This window comes from Peromyscus leucopus, chromosome 2, assembly GCF_004664715.2.
Source record: "Peromyscus leucopus breed LL Stock chromosome 2, UCI_PerLeu_2.1, whole genome shotgun sequence".
In the NCBI taxonomy this organism is placed as follows: domain Eukaryota; kingdom Metazoa; phylum Chordata; class Mammalia; order Rodentia; family Cricetidae; genus Peromyscus; species Peromyscus leucopus.
In genome coordinates, this window is record NC_051064.1 from 105,504,293 (window position 1) to 105,524,486 (window position 20,194).

The 20,194-nt window shown below is 43.2% G+C and overlaps 1 protein-coding gene across 4 annotated transcripts in view; it reads left to right on the forward strand.

Annotated features, from left to right (window-relative positions):
• Nucleotides 1-20,194, forward strand: part of Pde4b (phosphodiesterase 4B) — a 558,016-nt gene that overhangs the window by 429,781 nt on the left and 108,041 nt on the right. For 3 of the 4 annotated variants that reach the window (XM_028887423.2, XM_028887439.2, XM_028887448.2), the window contains 3 exons: nt 8,345-8,539; nt 16,817-16,853; nt 16,950-17,020. In XM_028887423.2, coding sequence (XP_028743256.1) covers nt 8,345-8,539; nt 16,817-16,853; nt 16,950-17,020 — 303 coding nt within the window. The remainder of the gene's footprint in view (nt 1-8,344; nt 8,540-16,816; nt 16,854-16,949; nt 17,021-20,194) is intronic. The other variant, XM_028887463.2, reaches the window with a different exon arrangement.

The window sequence follows — 20,194 nt, forward strand, 5'->3', positions numbered from 1 at the left end:
ATACCGATACAGGTAGAGCTGTAAGGGGTGGTAAAGCTCACAGAAGAGGGAAAGTGTGAGAAAAACCTAACTCGGCAGCTTAGCACTGTTAAAATCTAAATAAACGTAACCATCGTCCAACCCAATTCTTTGGTTAAAGTGGGTGTGGAAATGGAGAGATGTCAGATTCCAACAACACACTGTCACCTTCCCTGCCCTGTCTCAGCTCAGAGAGTACCATCTGAGGAAAGCGGATGGTCCCTCTGTGGGAGGCAGTGGAGGACTCTCAACCATATAGAGTAGACCTGCTAGCCACAATATTAAGCTTTATTTTCTTCACAGCATTTATCATTATCTCCAAATATCATTTTTGGTTATGATTATCTGTTGCTAATTCTTCCCTCGGGGACCCTTTTCTATATTGCTATAATAGCAGGCCAAGAACCATGCCTTGTCTTAGAGTGGGGGTTAATAAGTATTCATTGGATGACCATCACCAATAGTACAAATCCACACATGAAAACTAATCTTTTTCCTACCACCAAAATGTCCATGAGATGTCACATCTTACAGGCACCTCAGAAATCTTTCTCTCACAGATTCATTTCAGATTGAAGTGTGGGGTCAGAATACAGGGAGTCCCTGTTTCAGTTTATTCCCTACAGAGTGGGCTCTAGAAACCAGACCCCTGGGGTCAGAGCCCTTCAGCATTCCAACACTCTCTCTGGTGAAGTCTATCTGGGACTGTTGCCAGTGAGTGTAATTTTTAAAACCCCTGGGGAAGAAAAACACAGTGATGGGAAACTGCTTCCTACGTGCAGATGATCTGACTACTGTAATTCTCCTGATGGTCTCTAGAAGGAAAGTCAGAGTTTAGAAGTGGATTCTCAAGGCAGAATCGCAAGAGTCTATTGTCATTGTGCCTAGAGAAGTTCTGCTTCTGGCTAGGGCATGGACTCATCATCATGCTGTCTGTGATTTTATACAGTTAAATCTTTCATTCAGAAAGCCACTGGTAGGTTCTAGAAAGATGGGTCACTCTTATTGTGAGTAGAAGGGTGTATCCCTGTCTAGCTTCCTCTCTACAAGACCAGATAACATAGTGAAGTACTGGCCAGTATAACTAACCAAGGAAATAGGTAAATGGTTATTTTTAACAAGTGTTAGACGATGTTGGTCTTAATATAAATGGGGGATTTTTTTTCTAATAGAACATAACTGAAACATGAACAGTCTCCTTATGTGTACATAACCTATACAAAGACTAGAGACACTGACTCTCCCAGGATGGAGTTCTTAGAATACTGTAGGGAGGATGGAGAAGAAAGTTAATGTTGAAGACTTAGAGCAGCTCTACTCAAGTATTCCATGTGACCTTTGACTGCCAAACATTTCCAAATGAATCTGCCTCATCAGATGAGAGAGGTCGACTGTGACATTCTTGTGTTCATTCAACAACCATGCATGTACGTGTTCTGATTTGAGAGTCAACTCTAAGCTCTAGGGATACAGAAATGAATTAAGGTATAAGTCTTGCTTCAAAGAGGTTGTGGTCTGGAGGAAGAGAGGTCACTACGCTGAGGAAGACAGTCCAACATGACAGATTCAATGTCGAGAATGGAATGTGAAGGAAAGGACCTTGGGCACAGATTATATAACAGTATAATGAAAAGAGGTCATGCTTTAAGATTCTTCAAATGAAGTTTTATACTGTAGAGCCTTCACTCTTTCCCTCTTTCAAATAGGTCAAAAAGAATAAGCCCAGCAAACTGGGGATTAGATGATGCAGTGATGCTCAGTGAGTCGTTTTTAAAAAGACAGAAAAAGCAGAGCTCACTCCCCAGGGCAGCATGCAGCTCTGCTGACCTGGGAGTTTAAACCTTTTTTGTAGAGTTTGTCTTTTTAGTGGAGATATTTGTTAGAGTCAGTCAAAGAAACTCAGCTAGAGAATGGCTGGGTTGAAAAAAAAAGTTTTTACTTATTCAGAAACGAGCTATTCCTAGGATGTTGCTTTATGACTCTTCATTATAGAAATCAGGCTTGCGCAGGTAATTGGGAGTCAGAAAAGCACTACCCTGGGGACAACGGCAGGACCATTCTGTGACCTCCCAGTTCAGCTTGAATTCCTGAAGGCAGAGCTGCTCCTGGTTTAATCAAAGGCTTCGTGTACACCTTGTACTTCCCTTCTTCATCCCCGACTTTTCCTTCCAGGCTCAGGAAGTAGACTGCTCCAAGCCCTGCTTAAATTGGAGGCCAGGAAGCCCTGGGAAACTGGTGCCTTCTGCCATCTGCTGGCTCCTTCCAGTCACCAGCCCAGAGCTGGCTTAGCAAAGATTCCCAGGAATGGAAGGAGCCACTGGCAGAGGTGTGGGGCTGACGACGGTCTCCGCTTTCCTCAAAAAGCCAAGATGAGAAGAGGGTCGTTGCAGCTGTTAGTAGAGGGTTATCAAGACTGGTAGAGGAGGGTTCCTGCCTGTCCCAGAGCTGCTGTAATGGTGTCACCACATCCGACATCTGAGACAGTGGTATGGTTCTCCACAGGCTTGTTTCAGGGAAAACACAACTGAGCTTGTTCTGAAGTTTCCTTTTACATCATTACCTCATGAGGCTGATCAAATAAAGTCATATCCTTTATAGATCCATGTGAAGGAAACAACGAAAGTTGGTGCTGGTGATGACTGGGGTGAGGGTGAGGAGTCAGAAGGAGAAAGAACCTAGTCAAAATGTTCTACAGTACATTACAGTAGTCTTTCATTGGTCCAGGCAACCTTTTCAGCAAAAGATCTGTTGTTTACAAGATTCTGACCCAAATGTCTGGGACACAAAACCAGGTAATATTTTTCTATCTTGAGTATGACCATCTGTGAGGAAACAGTTAAATAAATGGAGAATTAAACAGAGGTGTGCAAGTCGTTTCAAGAAGTAGTCAGCCCAATGTACCCACAGGTTCTGAGGATGCAACCGAGCATAGCTGGAAAATAGTTGGGTAAGAATGTATCTGTAGCAAACATGTACGAATTTCAGTTTCTGACCATGCCTTGAAGAATAGATTGTTTTAACTATGCATCTAAAATTTGTCTTGCATTTTTATTATAAGTAACCTAGAAATAATTGGAGTTACCCAGGAGGAGCATGGAGGTTATATAGCAATACTAAGCCATTTCATATGAGGGATCTGAGCACCCACATCTGTGAGTTTTGGCACGGCATTGGGGGTGTGTGTGTCCTGGAATTGATCTCTTGGCAATACTGAGAGCAACTGTACCACATAAAGAACTGTGAGGGAGTGAGCGTAAAGGAGGGGTAGGCATCTGGGTCAGTTTGGGTGCCAGAGAGGATTTACTGGAAAAGGCAGTCCAAGATGATTTTAGAAGAAATCTTTATACCGGTGTCAGTGGTGGGAAAGAGCTTCCAGTTACAGGGACTCCACTTGGCATGCGCAGATTGACCTGCCACCACTGCCTGGGGAGCTGAGATCTCCTGCTACACAGCAGAAAAGAAGCAGTTAAAGCATTGGCTATTAGACAATAAGCCATTGTTTAAGCCAAACGAAGCCAGCAGGACCAGGAGAAGCAGGCCAACCAAGCAGAGGGGCTGCACACGAAGTGAGGGAGACTCTTGGGGGCGTAGGGGGGATCTCTTATCCTGGAAGAAAGGTGTACTTAAAACTACTTCAGTCCACATGTTGAATATGGGCAACCCCTTCCATGCAAGCACATGGCCTACTCACCTAGTCAGAAATTTATGAGTGGCATCCTCTGAATTTGCCTGGCGTGTCAACGTAACTTCATGAATAATAGACATTCAAGCATCTGCAACTTTAACTACACCAAATACAAGCACTACTTAGAATCACAGATATAGTAAGCCAATGTAAGAGAACTGTTTGGAAAACTGTGGTCTAGCTGCTGGATGAACAACAAAGTAGGATCCGGAAAGCGGGAATTCAAGAAGCTGCAGGAACTAGTAAAACCTTATGAAATCAATATTCAAATCAGTATGAAACCTGTTCAGATGGGGGCTGGGAAGACAGCTCAGTTAAGAAATTGCTTGCCATGGAAGGAGAAGGACCAGGGTTTGGAGCCTCAGAATCCATGTAAAACCAAAGCAAAAAAGTAGTATCTCCCTGTAACTGCAGGGCTAGGGCAGAGGAGGGGTGGAGGCAGGCCGAGCCCGGAAGCTCACCAGTCAGAACCAAGTCAATGTGTCCCCAGGTCAGTAAGTAGAGAACAGCTGAGAAAGACATCTAACATTGATCTCTGCCTTGCACACATGTATGCTGGGAGGTATCCCCCCCACATACATATACGACCCACACACATATTCCCCCCCCAGAAATAATACACACATATACATTTCAGGATGGAAAAATACTAAACTGCTAGCAATGATGCTTTCCTTTTCTTTTGCCTATGTTTTATAGAGCTTTCTTATACTGCTTATATAATGACTTTTTAATCTAAAGAAGCCTGAAGATGAAGTGTGTGTCCTGATCAAGGCAGAGACAGAAAATGCCCTAAATAAATAACGACCCTGTTTATGTGTTTGTTTCTGGCTCTTGCAGATTTGCTTTTCTTCCTGATTGTACTTTGGTTTGTATGGTACATTCATTTCACTTGGTAAGGCTGCCTTCAGTCTCCCTCTTGGCCAACAGCCCCCCTTACTCCCTTGGTCTGTGGGATGTATTGTGATGTCTGCCCCCTAATTTTGCTGTGACTGGGGCTGGTGTCTGGTTAGTGATTCACGTTTGTTCTGAAGCTGTACATCTGCGCTGGTTGCTTTGAAACAGTGCCCCAGGGAGCATGAAAGACCATTTGTCTCACTGGGACTGCTTCTTTGCCACAGAGACCTCTTCCCTCGCTTCTTCTGAATTCCATCCAGCAAGCTCTCTTTTGAGTTTAGACAGGGTAAAGAAAAAAGAAAAGAAAACCAAAGAGGAAAGAGTTTGTGTAGGAAAAAAAATCTAGTTCCAGTTCACCTGGCAGATGTGCTTAGTAAGTTTGACAGAGCGTCCTCAGACCCTCATTTTCCTGATAGTGTTCTGGGGACTTGGCCTCTGCACAGCAGGGATGCTGATAGTGGGAAAGAAGACAGATGAGCCTGGTAGAAACCTCATGGGAAATGTTCTCAAAGTTGGTAGGCATACTAGTTGGCAAGATGCTGGTGCAGGGTCAGATAGCAGTGATGGTCATAATAGTTCATGGTACCACATGAACACTGACCCCAACGCTCGTGCTAGAGACTGCCTGTCGCATGCCAAACACTAACCCTTGGGTCTTGGCCATACTGGAGCTTCTCGGGAAACTGGGTATCCTCTGTCAAAAGTATTCTGCTGGCTTAGCATCGAAAGGCTGTGAAGATGTACACCAAATGAATAGCAATACAATTGCACGCAGAATTTAAAAATTCACTCCACTCAGGCTGGGATCACTGGTTTATCCCAGTCTCACCTTTTGAGGATCTGCCCTCTTTGCCAATAAGAAGGGTTCAGCAGGCTGGAGAGAGAGCTCTGTTGTTAAGAGTACCAGCTACTCTTTCAGAGGTCCCAGCACCCACATGATAGTTTACAACCTGTAATTAATTCCCAAGGGACCCTATGCTCTCTTCTGGCCTCCAAGGGCACTAGGCATGTATGTGTGCAAGACATATGAATAGGCAAATACCTATACATATAAAAAAATAAATATTTTTAAGATTTCAGAGACAGTATCAGGACATACAGGCTCTATAAGATTTGGAGGGCAACAAAAGATCCTTCTCTACAAAGAAACAGTTTAGTTTCTCAACGCTAGTAGAGTTCTCTCCCAAGGCAAGTTTGCAATGGGCATCTTTATATTTTCACTTGTTAAAAAGTATGAGGCAGGCAGGTTGGCAAGAAAACAAGTTCAAGGGACTACGCATATACCTGCAGCCTTGGAAAGTTGCCCATCCCAGACCACTAGGCTTCCGAGATGCTCTGTCTGGGGAGTCTTATAAGCCCTGGTACATATTAGGTTGCTGTGGCACCTGCTCTGCCCTTCACCCAGGGATCCTCACGTGCAGCTTCCTCTCAGAGCTTGTGTGGAGTCGGAAAGCAGCTTCGATCAGCAGCCTCGATGGTGGCATCATGCCCCTGCATTCTGTCATTTCTCCTTCTGTTACAAGTACAGCTACCGGGCCATCTGCTACCTCCTCTCTGTTTATTCAAGGTGGCACTTTGTGTCCCCTGAGGATCATTCAAGAGTGGTCACAGACTGACTCTTCCATACCAACTACACCTTTGGATAGGAACCAAACAGCCTTCCATTACCCAGCATGCCATTCTGGAACTGAAGATGAGAGAAGCCTGGAAAGCCTGAGGAGGCTCTAAAGAGATGGAGTGGGAAAGCATGGGTCTTCCAGGGCTCCTTCTGGCAACTAGAGTCGCTGTCCCTTCTCTGTGGTCTTTGTGTGGTTTCAGTTGTCCATCATAAAAAAAAAAATGGTTAAAAAAAATGAAATGGAAAGGTCTAGAAATAAACATTCCATGAGTTTTAAATAAATTTTATTATAATACTTCTTATTTCAATAAATTCTTGTGTGGTGGTGTGTGTGTGTGTGTGCACATGTTCATTTAAATGCATATGTACACATGCTTTTTGCAGGACAGAGGTCCACATTAGATGTCTTCCTTAATAACTCTGCACCTTATTTCTTGACACAGATGTTATCGGCAAACCTGGGGCTCACTGCTGTGCATAGACTAGCTGGCCAGAGAGTTTTCAGGATCCACATCTGTACTTCCACAGTGTTGGGATTACAGGTGTGCCCATGCACCTGGTTTTCCACATAGGTGCTGGGGCTCCAGAATCAGTTCTCTGTGTTTTTACATGAAGAATTTTATCAACAGAGCCATGTCTCCATTTCTACAGTATAGTTTTAGAATTATCTTGCTGTTAGTCAATGTGACTTTCTTACCATTGCTGATTTACAAACTTTACCATCCGTGTGTCTATGTAGAAGAAAACACATATGTATATATAGAGCTGGCTACTATCTGCTCTTTCAGGCATCTGCTGAGGGTCTCGGGGTGTGTCCCCTCCATCTGAATGACTACAGGGAAACCAGTAATCTAGCATATTTCCTTAAACAAGATATGGATGGTTTCTTCCCTTCAGTATATACCTTCAATGTAATAGAATTGGATTATATAACTTAAATAACTTTGCACGGGTGTTAGGATTAAATGAAATTATATATCAGAAAGCACCTTATAAATTTAAGAACTAGAAGAAACCCCCCACCCCCCACCCCCTCCACACAAAGTAGATTAGGATTAGTGAGGGGGTTGTGGCAGCTGGTTAAACATGATGGAAGCAGCCTCTTGTGGTTGAGCCGGATGAAAGACCATCTCCAGCTCTACATCCCACACTTCTTTCACAATCTCTCTGCAAAGCTCCGACAGCAGAGCAGCGAGCGTCTGAGAGGGAACTGGAAGAGGTGGTTACTCTCCATTTGACACCAAGGGAAGCTGTGGATGCAAAAGGAACACATCTGGAATGGTTAAAGCACATGTGGGAAGGACACACTACTCCAGGGCAACTGCAGGATGGGTCAGAAACAAGGCACAAAACCCACATGGCTCCTGTTTGTGTTCAAGATCAGAGCTTTTAAAATAACCCTGGGCCTGAGGGCACCTTCCTGAGTGAGGGGCACTGATCGGAATCTCCCTGGCACTCTTCTGCGAAACTCAATGGTGGTATTCTTCTCCAGAGGCCTGGCTCTGCAGCCTGAGACAGTAATTTGGTGTTATCAGATTAATTAAGTCATTTATGTGGCTAAATTTACATATGAATATTAAATATCAGGCCGGGCCTCTCTAATCAGACAGCTAGTGTTTTCAGGATAACACTTTGTTCCCAAAACATTCAGAAATATGCAAATTGTATCTTTAATGAGGCTGATATTTATGTGAGGAAGAACTCTTCCAGCTAGGAAGACTCATTCCCATGATATCTTCGTCTGGCACCCAGAGGTGTGCTAGATACCCCCCTCTGGAATTGCTCATCATCAACAAGGTTTTTTTTTTTTCCTCCTTGCTTCTCATTCTGAATCTGTCACAGTTGGTCAGGCTGCTGAGAGGTCATGAGCTTTTCCCTTCGGCCCAAATTTTGGGTTACTATTTATTACGAGTAAACCCAGGTAATAAGTGAAGTTTGTGGAATTCAGTTTCTTCTGGACAAAATGGGAAGGACCAAAACCAAGACCTGTTCTGTAGACTAAAGCTCTCTGCAAGCTTTACCGGGTGAGCCCGGCCCGCAGTGCCCACCACCTGTAAATTCTCTGTGTATGCAAACTGTCCTCTGCAGTTCTCACGTGATCAGACTTTCCCTGCTTTCTTTTCCAGCTTTGATGTGGAAAATGGCCCTTCCCCAGGTCGGAGCCCGCTGGACCCTCAGGCCAGTTCTTCCTCTGGGCTGGTGCTTCACGCCACGTTTCCTGGGCACAGCCAACGCAGAGAGTCCTTCCTCTACAGATCCGACAGTGACTATGACTTGTCACCAAAAGCGATGTCAAGGAACTCATCACTTCCAAGCGAGCAGTAAGTAAAACCCTTCCTGTTCCTCTCTGGGTTCCAGCCCCACGAACTACCTCATCCTTAACCCTACTGCAGCAGCGGCAGCAACTGTTGCCAACTCAAGGAAGGAAGCAGAGAAAGCTGAACAAGGACTTGCAGAATTTTGACTAGGGTCTCCAGAGTGTAAAAACAAACCAAAACCCTTAAACACAGTGTTCAGTTCACATCTGTTAGCTGAAAACTTTCACTGGGTTTATTTCCTGAACTGCTGAATCGTTTATGGGATGAAAAACTTAGCACATTTTGCAAAGCACGCTTGAATATGTGGGCAAATGAGGCTTTGGACCAAAACAAAAATGTTGGTTGGTACTTGCGTTCTCACTAACTGGCCTTTGCTCAGTGGCATTTAGCTTAGGTGTTATCCAGCCACATGCCTGTATTTTACCATTCACACTTATCCACTGCCTGGCTTCTTGATGAGACACAGAACAGCCAACACACAGACGATATTTTTGTTTTGCTGATACTAATTGCACATAACTGGTTTTTATTTAAAGAATGACAACTGGTTTGTATTGCCTGTTTATTACAATTCTGAACCCAAATAAAATTGGTTACTGAAACCCATGACTTAAAAGGTTTCTGGGCACACACTAATTGCTTTTAACATTGTATGTTATAAAAATATCAGAAACTCCCTAAAATTTCCAGTCTGGAAAAGTCCACTGGGTTCTTGTCCTCTGTTAAAAAGGAACCCAAAAAACAAGATCTCATTCCTTAAGAGTTGCACACATGCACACTGACCTCCAGAGCACAGGAGGCAACTCACATTGAACGGGCATGTGCTGAGGGCCAGGTTCCTTTACACGTGCTATCTGCTAGCCTAGCATCCAGACCTTAGACACTGCCAAGCCTACGTAGTCTGGATTTTATCATGGGAGAGCAAAGGAAACACAGTGAGCTCAAAGTAAGCACAGATCCATTCCCATGCCATTTTATAAACAAACGGCTAGCTTTGGAATATATGTATTTCCTCAATTAATTCTGACTCTCCTAATTCCTCAACTCATTCCAACCCTCACAATGAGTCTCCAGGTCACTCAGCCTTTACAGAACAGGCTAATTAAACTCCAGGTTAAATTCTACTGTTTCCTTGTGTGGGATAAAAAATGATATAGAGATTTTAAATTTGAAGATAATTTAAAACTTACAAGCCAGCTTAGTCTCCAGATGATGAAACTACAGTTCTGAGTATCTCTGCAACCAGCACCCCTGTTACGAGTTTTACCTTTGTGTAATTTCACTGACCAGTAAAACATTCCCCCAAGTTTACAAGTTTGCCTATTCAGCATTGCCAGCTTCAGTTCGAGACAAAGAAGAATGTGTGAAAACCATCTAGCATCATTCTTACTTTTTAACTTTGTTATTTCTATTAGTCTTTCTCCTCTCTCTCTCTCTCTCTCTCTCTCTCTCTCTCTCTCTCTCTCTCTCTCTCTCTGTGTTGCATGCACACGAGTATGTGGATGACGATGTGGAGGCCAGAGCAGAATGTCAGCAGTTTTTCTTTACTCTCTTTTTGCCTTGAGACAGTGTCCCTCACCACACTGAAGGGTTACAGTTTGGGACTAGGCTTGCTGGCCAGTGAGCTTTTGAGATCTGCCTGTCTCTACCCACCAAACTTTGGGTTATAGTCACACTCAGCCATGCCTAGGAGTTTATGTTGATACTGAGGAGTTAAACCTTGTCCTCATTTGCAGAGAAAGCACTCTTCTCAATGAGCAAATTCCCTTTTTAAAGACAATTACTATAAGTAGGGAGAACATATTCCCACAATAAAGATAAGCCCTTCTTAGGAAGGCACAGGTGAACTAATAACCCCTCCTTATTCAGAATACTGATATCAAGATACATTAAAATCTTTCTGCTGCATGAGGGCAAAGGGTTTTGTTTTGAAAATATTTAAATATAACTATAAAATCTTTTGTGTTTCCCAGTTAAGGACTTTATTCTTCTCCATATGAGAAGCTGTAGAGTTTAAATAATGTCCATTTTCTTGTGGTACCTTATTTTGTCAGAGCCACATCGGAAAATTCAGTTTCACACTGATGTTCACATCTAAACTAAAGTGATGCTCTTTTAAAAAAAAAACAAAAAACAAAAACAAAAAAAAAAACCTTTTTAAATATGTTCTAGGAATATACATTTTCCTTTATCTGACTCCACTGCAATCTTTGTTTTATTTTTTAAAACATTTTAAGCTGGGCGGTGGTGGCGCACGCCTTTAATCCCAGCACTCGGGAGGCAGAGGCAGGCGGATCTCTGTGAGTTCGAGGCCAGCCTGGACTACCAAGTGAGTCCCAGGAAAGGCACAAAGCTACACAGAGAAACCCTGTCTCAAAAAACAAAAAACAAAAAAAATAAATAAATAAATAAAACATTTTAAATGTTTTATTAATTTTATTTTATGTATATGAGTATTTTGCCTGGATCGATATCTGCGCACCACATTTGTTCAGTGTCAGTGGAGGCCAAATGGGAGCATTGCATTCCTGTGGGCATTGGGGATCAAACCAGGTCCTCTGGAAAAGCAGCTGGTGCTCATAAGCACTGAGGCGTCTCTCCCGCCCCCATGAAGTAAGTCTCTTTAAAACCCTTTCTCTTGATTATCACTGTGCAGGAAGAAGTGAAATCAGAACAGGACCAGTAGCCCGTTCCCTCCCACTGCTCCTGTCTCTGCAGAAGACACCTCGCTGAAGAGAAGGGGTCAAGGCAGCGCAGGCACCTTGATGCAAAGGCCTCCAGGGTGGCTCCGAATGGCCTTCCTAATTGGAGTTCCTCCAGTCTAGCACAGATCAGTCATGAATTCAAATTCAGACAAAAGTGAAAAGCTTTGCATAATCCTGCTATGTTAAATGCTGGCACCAGGAAAATGCTGGCTTTGAAATGTTTCTTACATGAATTGTCTCAGTAGAGTCAATGGAACCGACTTACAGGTTAGGTGAGAGCAGGTGAATGAGTTTAAAAAATGTGAACGGGAGTTTTTAAATGGCTTCAACTTTTCGCAACAAAGAATAGATTGCAATGAGTCTTTCTAGTAAAAGAAGACAGAGTCCTCTCCAGGTCCCCAAAGGCAAGCTCAACTGTGCTCCTGGATGTGGTAATCTCTTGGTCTCTGCTCAGTTCCTGGGCTGTAGTCATTTCTAAACTAATGCCTTCATGTACTGTGGTACAGGTTTCTCAGTGGGAACCCAAATTACTGGAAATTAGCAAGAGCAGTTTTCTTTTTAAAAAAAATTAAATAAAAATAAACTGACAGCAGTTGCTCTCCAAAAAGAGTTTCAACAGCCAACCTGTAAAGCCACAGGGGAGGAGGCATCATATTTTCCCCATTTGGTCATCCCATCTGCAAAGCCCCGGAGAGGAACCTATTAAAAGCTGACATGTACGAAGGCCTATGTGTGTTCTCTAGAGAGTTGTCAAGGGAAATGTGACCTAAAAACCAGGATGAAGAGTGCAACTGATAGACCACTTAAAGTTAAGACCTGTTTATTGATGGACTACCAAAAAGCACAGTGTGGTATCTAAGACTCAAGTTGGAGTCACAGCTGTTTCATTTGCTCACTGTGACTGTTAAGACATGGGATCTCTGTTATGGTACAACTTATCTGTAAGTAAAAACATACATTGATGAAGCCTTGCCTGTGTGCCATGTGCTAAAGTACTTTACATATATCCATTAATTTAGGCTCTGTAGACTCGGTGTGGTAGGATCTACAGTTTTGTCCATTAAAGATGGATTAAAACATGGGGCATGGAATGAGAAGCCAGTCTTGAACCCAAGGAGTCCAGATGATGATGATCCAGTATAAAGACCCAGGATAAAAACTACATGAGGCCCCAAAGGAGAATATTAATCTCTGATTTGCCTGCCTTTCTAGCTTTTAATATACACCATGCTCAACCTTTCTTTTAGTGAATGTTTACTTACATGGGAGCATTTCGCTAATAAATAAGGCAGTTTCTGTGCCTTTAAAAATCTAAAGGATTAAAAAGTCAGTTAGTGGCTTTAATACCTTCAGAAATAAAGTCAAGACTAGAGAGCCTTTGGAATGCTTGGCCAGGCAGGGTGAGTGGTCTCCTGCAAGAGGTCTAGCTGAGCTAGAGAATGGATAGGAGGGCTGGGGGGTGTGCACAGGAAAAAGGCTTTGGCTGACCAGCTTTCCAGCCTTAGGAAAGGCCGAGGAGAGCTGAGGCTGGTGAAGCCACAGGCTCCTTGTTGTGAAAGGCCTGGAAGTTGTTCTTCATGCTGCAGGCAAGCCGTGGGCAGCTCCGGTGGCCTGAGGGGAGAGCAGCGAGAGGTGTTTGAGTTTGAAACCCAGCTCAGGAGAAAGGACGAGCTGAAGAAGGAACATAACTGAATGAGCAGCTGGCGGGGGGGCAGCTTAGGCCTCCCATGTATGCAATGTCAAGAACAGGGACCTGGCGCAGAGAAGTCGGCAGGCAAGTAATAAATATTTGCACATTGGGACTGATGGAGCTTAGTGGATGATTGTGGGAGGAAGCAGGGGAAGTTTCCCACTGGCCAACATGATAGATGACTGCATCATTCCCTGACAATTAGGCACTTCCTTCTATTACCTGCAGTAATGTCCACGAAAGCATTTTATGAGTGTACTATACAATAGAAAGACAAGTTCTCTAGACTGCAGTAGAGACAGGCATACATATCTCAAAGAGGCTGTTACCAGGCAGAAGACAGACAGGCGATATAGCTTGCTATAATAAAGGCCCACTAACAATGCCCATTGCAAAATAAATAGAATGCTTTTATCTGCCAAGAAAGATACCACATTTCTCACAGACCCTTATTTGCAGATGAAGAAGCGGAAACATGGCTTGCCTGACTCTCATGGGTAATAATAAAGTATCTGAGAAACAAGACAATGCAGGCTAGGGCCAGAATATGTGTTCCCAGTGACCACACTTCTAATCTGTAGAAGACAGGCTGAAATCAACTACCAGCCCAACACAAGACAATTGCACATACAATTAAAAAGAAATGCAAAGTAAATTAATAAAACTCACAATCTAGTGGTAAGAAGCAGCAATTTTGCTTTCTAAAAAGCTGTTTTGTGGTTAAGATTTTACCCCCACATTTAATTCCAAGAGGGCTCTTGCTTAGACTGTAATAGTGTAATGTTCTGATTCTGTCACTAGAGGGTGCTTGTGTAACGGTTCTGAATATTTCACTTTGTTCCAGAGAGGCACACGGCCTTTCTCTAATGATCTAGGAAATTTTAAAAGTAAATAAATAAATAAATAAATAGTTTCCGTGGTCAAATATTTTGCTATTGCAATTTCAGTTTATTCCTAATTTGTAAAATAGCACAATATGATTTCAAAATAGTTCTGTAACCTGAAAAGGTTTGGTTTCTTCTCTGATTCTTGTTCTAACTCTGTTCATTTCTCTAGCAACATCTGACCTACAACATTTAGTTAGTTGCTCAAATGCTCTTAGAGCCAGGGCGGACAATTTGCCAATCTACTCCTGTTTCTGAATATCCTGCTGTTTCCAACTTCCAAAGTCCCCTGAACAAGCCACGGTAACATTGTGCTATGGTGGCCTTCCTCTCTTTAATTGTCAGCTTATAGTCTGACTCCCTCTCCAGATCACTTGCTTAACATCAGCTCTATGTGTGGTAGTGTGTCTGAATCTCCCTGTACGATTTGACCCCCCAGCTCTATGCCTGATGGTGTGTCTGTCTCCCTAAATGATTTGATTTCCACCAGATATTTAAACTCCAGAAATCCAGGAGCCACACAAGATCTGCTTGACTCCAAGTCAATATCCCTGCGCTCCAACTCACCCTTGCATGTTATGAACCATGCCTGCTTCATCTCAAAAATCTCAACAGACAGCAAGATCTTTCACCCATCTGGACATTGGCCATATGAAAACACAGGCCGTTGGGGTGCAAGTCACCGCACGCCATTTGTAATAACTGTTTCTGGCTCTCCCTTCAGCCCCTTGCTGGGAGCCCTGAGCTTCTTCTTTGGCTTGCTTTACCTATATATAGTGCTGTGAACAAAGCCGTCCCCAGCCACTTCTCTAACTATCCCTGCTCCCTTGAGAAGCCTAACTCTGTGGTTTTAAACCCTCCTTCACACCACCTCCCTGGTCCATAATGCCACCTGGGTGTCTCTGAGCACCTTGAACTCAACATGTACCCCAAAGTTCCATGAGTACCATGAAAACCCCCAACTCCTCTGCACGTTTCTTGTTTCCGCTCATGACCATTTTCTCTGATGCTAGTTTTTTTTTTTTTTTTTAATGAAAATACTATTTCCTTATGCAAGCAAATGCTGGATTCTGAAGAGATCCCTGGCGTCTCTTCAGCATGTGATTTCCTGCTCCTTTCTTGGCTGCATCAACTCTTTCTCATTGCCAGGAACCCTCCTGCCATCCCTCCTGGGGCTCTCCCTGCCATTCCATCCCACGGCATCCACAGCATTTTGCCTTTTAAAACACTTTTCCAGTCTGTCTGTCTCACTTCCCACTTCACTGAAGACTGCCATTGGCCCACCTGGTCCTGTTGAGTAAATCATCAACACTGCAGGCCCTGTGCCCCATATCTCAGATGCATGCCACCTTTTAACCTTATTCTCTACATAAGCCATAGTTAATGTGCTCTAACAGCCACCAATGAGCTTGCTCACTGCTTTCCCATTTTAGATCCTCTGTTATTACCATTTCTCTCATAGATGGCATCTGTCACCTCGGCCTTCTTACAGACTATGTCCCTAGAAGTCCATCTCAAACACTACTGACTCAGCCAAGCCCTTCTTAGTTCCACTAACCTATAGTTAATTTCTCTATTGCATTATTTGTGTTTCTCTTTCTGTGTTTATGCGTATTGTAACTTTAAAAATATTTTTGGTCTCCCTTATTGTGTTTTGACTTGAGAGGTTGTGGTTTCTGCACAATTTGATTTGTCAACTATGCAGCACAGAGTTGGGGCAGCAAAGGGGCTCGGATCTCCCACTTACCGGCTGTGTGCTAGTTAGCGGCTACTGGCTTGTTATCGTCTGCAATGTGCTTGCCTCACAGCTGCATTGCCAGTGTTAAGTGAGCTGATGTACACAAAGGCCAGTCACAGAAAGAGGCTCCCTCCTTGTCAGCTTGTTTTCGTTTTCTTCTCACTGTCCAAACTGGGCCCAACAAGAAATTTCAGAGAATCCTTAGCTAAAGACAAAGGTGGAAACTCCCACATTAACAAAGCACCTTGCTAAAAGCCCTCATCAGAGAAGAGTAGGTATTGGATGCATGGGCTCTGCAGCTCTGAAACCTGACTTCACAGGGTGCTTGGTACCAGGCAGGTGCTTAATGATTATGGGGTACCCTCACATGATGGTGGATGAAGCACCACATTTTGGCGCGGTGATGAAGGACTGGAGGTAGGCCAGACAGGGAGGGGAGCTTGTTGCCATCAGTTTCCATGTTGCTGATTCACAGGGTGCCAGCAAATTAACCTAATGTTGTGACGGTGGCCGATGCGGTTTCTCAAACCTTCAACAGAGAGCTTTCTGAAGGCCGTCGTTAGCAGATTACGAAGGCAGCTGCTGGGGCACGCAAAGTGCATTGCTGCAAGCACGGCTTTCACTGGTCCCGAGCCCAGGCTGATAAAGCAGGAGGCAGAGCGGAATTGGCTCTGCGGGACCAGATGAGTGTCACAGGTATTGCTTTAGTAGGCTCAGTCTGCACATTCCCATTAAAATTTTTTCCTTGGGTACTTTAAGAGGGGGGAAAAAAGAGTATATTAAAAACAAAAAGTAATGGGATTCCCAGACAGAAATCTGTGTTTAAATGGTATTAAAGCTGTGGTTCAGATCAACAAAAGCCAGGAAATCCAGTGTTACCCTTTATCCAGACTGTAATACCATTTTTTCCAATGCGCAGTGTGCCTATGGGCAGCTCCCCCTCCCAACCGATTTGAGTTTCCTGGCTTTGGCAACTCAAATCCACAAGTCACTTTGAATTATAGGACTCTGGGCCTGCCGGTTAATGGAAATATACGCCCTGAGGACACACGCTTACTTGCCAAAGCTTTTAGACGGAATCACTGTAAGGCTGGGAATCATGATCTGGGTGCTGTGTCTTCTTTGGAGTTCATGGGCTCCTGCCATCCTTCCACGCAGAAGAGTTGCTGGAGCAGATGGGTTTCTGACACTGGTAAACTTTAGTGTAACTTGTGTGTTACAATTGAAATTCATCCGTTCTGCTTCTTTTTCTCTTTTCACCAGGCATGGCGATGACCTGATCGTCACTCCGTTTGCCCAGGTATGTATGTATCACCCTCATCCCTACTCTGTCACCAGTGTGGTTTTTAAATGCAGTCCTTTGACCCTAACCAGTTTTGAAACATTCTCCTTGCAGGTTCTCGCCAGCTTGCGAAGTGTAAGAAACAACTTCACTCTGCTCACAAACCTCCATGGAGCTCCCAACAAGTAAGCAGTTACAATTCCTCCCACAAAAGCCCAAAACACAGAAGAACACTAAACACAAACATTGCCTAGAAATCTGCCCTCCATGCTAAGTCTCACTACACAGGGCATTTGAAAATATAAAGTCGAAGGGTCACTAAGTTCACGTGTGTTTCAAAGACCATCATAGCCTCAGAGGGTCAGAGAATCCATGATCTTGGAAGGGGTTAGGAGAGGGCCACAAGCCCATTCACTCAACCTGTTTTATAGAAGGAAAACTTGAGTCCTCGGGAACACAGCAACTAGCTTATGAATGCACTGTAGGTTAAAGAAACATTGCATCTAAAGCTTTGACTCTCCTAGCTTTTCAGTCAGTAGACACCCACTGTTTATCTCCAAAGTCTCCCTGAAGCTATACAAATGTCATTTGTTTACCTTCATCCAGATTCTGAAAAAGGAGATGATGCAAATGGAGGGTAAAGCCGAATTTGCAACAATGGCTTTCCTCTCACTGTCCTGTGGTTTGTACTTAAGCCTCCTTGGAGAGGAAGTTGCATACCCCTGCAGAATCTCTCCCATCATGGTCTCTCACCAACTGTTCTGCAGTCTCCCACCAGAGTGCATTTTCTTCCATGCTATTTGTGTGATCAAGTCTCTCTCCTGCCTGGGCCTTGCAGTGAACCAGTCTTTAAGATCAAGTGTAGATGCTTATGCATTGTATCTAAGATGCCTCACAATCCAGATTAAGTTAAATGTGGTGGTGGAAAGTTAGTTGTGTTATATTTCGAACAAGTAGAGTTGAACCTAATCTAAAAATCCAAAATTCAGACTCTTTGAATTATGATATGATGCCAAGAATTAAAAGATCCATATCTGGGCTGGGCGGTGGTGGCGCACGCCTTTAATCCCAGCACTTGAGAGGCAGAGGCAGGCGGATCTCTGTGAGTTCAAGGCCAGCCTGGGCTACAGAGTGAGTTCCAGGAAAGGCGCAAAGCTACATAGAGAAACCCTGTCTCGAAAAACCAAAAAAAAAAAAAAAAAAAGATCCATATCTGGCCTCCAGTGATAGGCTGTACATAGTTTCATTAAAAATATTGTGTAAGATTACCATCAAGTTATTTGTGAAAAGTGTGTGTAAAACAAATGAATTTTCTATTCAGTCTTGATTCTCTTCCCTAAGATTTCTCACCATGTAAATGAAGATATTCCAGAGTCTGAAACCTAATCAGAAAGCAAATCTGAAATTCCCAACACACAGGGACACACAGACAATATGTAGAACCTAAAGACTTGGTTTTGGAGTTTGTGTCCTGTTTATTCATTTATTAGTCCATTCCACCAGTATTTATTTCATGTATACCATCATCCATTCATGCACGTACACAATTACACAAATACTTATTGGTCATTCACTTTATACCAAGCACTGATGATCTCATAGTGGTCCCACAGACAAGGTCTCTGCCCTTTCACAGCTTATGTTCTAACAGGAAGTGGCTGTGATTAATCTGTGAACAGTCAGATCATGTCTCCAGCCACACGGGCTTGTGTTCAGCAACCAAGGTCTGGCAATTTTCTGTCTATTCCTCTCTATCCTGATCATGGACTCTCTCTGCCTGAACTGTCTCCTCTTACCTTCCACTGTCTGCCTGGCCATATCCGGACATCTGTTATGATGAGTATCATCTTTCTCAATATGCTGACCCTGCCAAGCCTGCCTGAGTGGTCTCCTTTTGGCCTAACAGTATGCTAATAACCTCTCACACTGTCTTTATGGATCTTTGCCCATCACTAGACTGTGGTAGAATGTCTGACACATATTTTATGCTTCATAAACATCTCATGTATCTATGTGTGAATATGTGTTTCTGAGTGAATAACTATTACAAGATAGATCACTAATTATTTAGAAAATTTCTGGGAAGTTTAGAAATTTCCTTACCCTTGTGTATTGTTCTCCATGTAATTGGTTTCTGTGACTATTCATGTTGGCCACATCATATAGTTCTACTGCTTGGGAATCATATACAAGAACAAGTTAATTATCTTCTCTGGGTCTCCATTTCCTAAACTCTAAGATGAGGTTTTTATGAGGATTAAATGACTTAATATTCATAAATTTCTCAAAGTGGCATATACACAGTAGCTGTGAGCTATTATAATTGAGAACTTACTTTGTTGAACCTAGAAGGGTATTCATATCAATTATCTCAGCAATGATACCCACAAGCAGTAGTTGTGACAGATATTATTACTTCCACTTTATGGATAAGGAATCAAGACAGGATGAGATTAATGACCTGAATGTGACCAACTTCACAGCGTCTAGTGAGCAACTGTTGTCCTTGAACACAACATCCCAACTCTCAATGGTGTGTCCTCTTATTCAGGACAACTGTTGAGTACTCTAAGTGCAGAAAGAAAGCCTGGATGGCTTGAACAGTTATGTAGGAGCAACTTCTGAAACAGAAGGCTATCAGTGAGGCTAAAAGCAAACATTAACTAAGCCAGTCTCTTTAGGAATGAAGCACCTAGTCAGAATGTTACAGGTGGTGACAGGGAGAAGGGATGAATGATGATGCCTGGGGCCAAACCAATATGTTACACAGATCCCAGGAGAAATGGGTACACATGGTGTTCTCAATGCTATTTGTTAGCATGAGTGTGGGTGTTCCTCCTCTGTGGGTAGTATTGGAGACAGCCTAGCCCTGCTGATTAATATGCTGAATTTAACTTTCTCAAGAACTGAGTCTTTAGATAGCCATGTATGTTCTGAATCACACAAAGTTCCAGGGATCAAGTATCTTGAGACCCTGAATTCAAATACAGAATAGATCTAGAAACATTATCATTCTCAGACTGAGGACCAGCTCTCAAATCATGACCCATCATGTCACATTGGCCCAAGACAAGCCATATTTATAAGGGAGTATATTTCCAGCAGTTAGCCATCTGCATTTACTGATCTTCTGCAGATCCACATCTGTATTTTATAGAGTTAGTCTTGTTATTTATCTCAAGGCTTTTGATTCTTTTATTTTGAGATAGGTGTCCTTCTGTAGCCCCAGCTGACCTGGAACTCACTACCTTACTATGTGGCTCAGGCTAGTCTCAAACTCATGGCAATCCTTCTTTCTCAGCCTCTGAAGCACTGAAGATATAAGTGTGAGCTACTATCCCCAGCTTGGTTATTTCAAG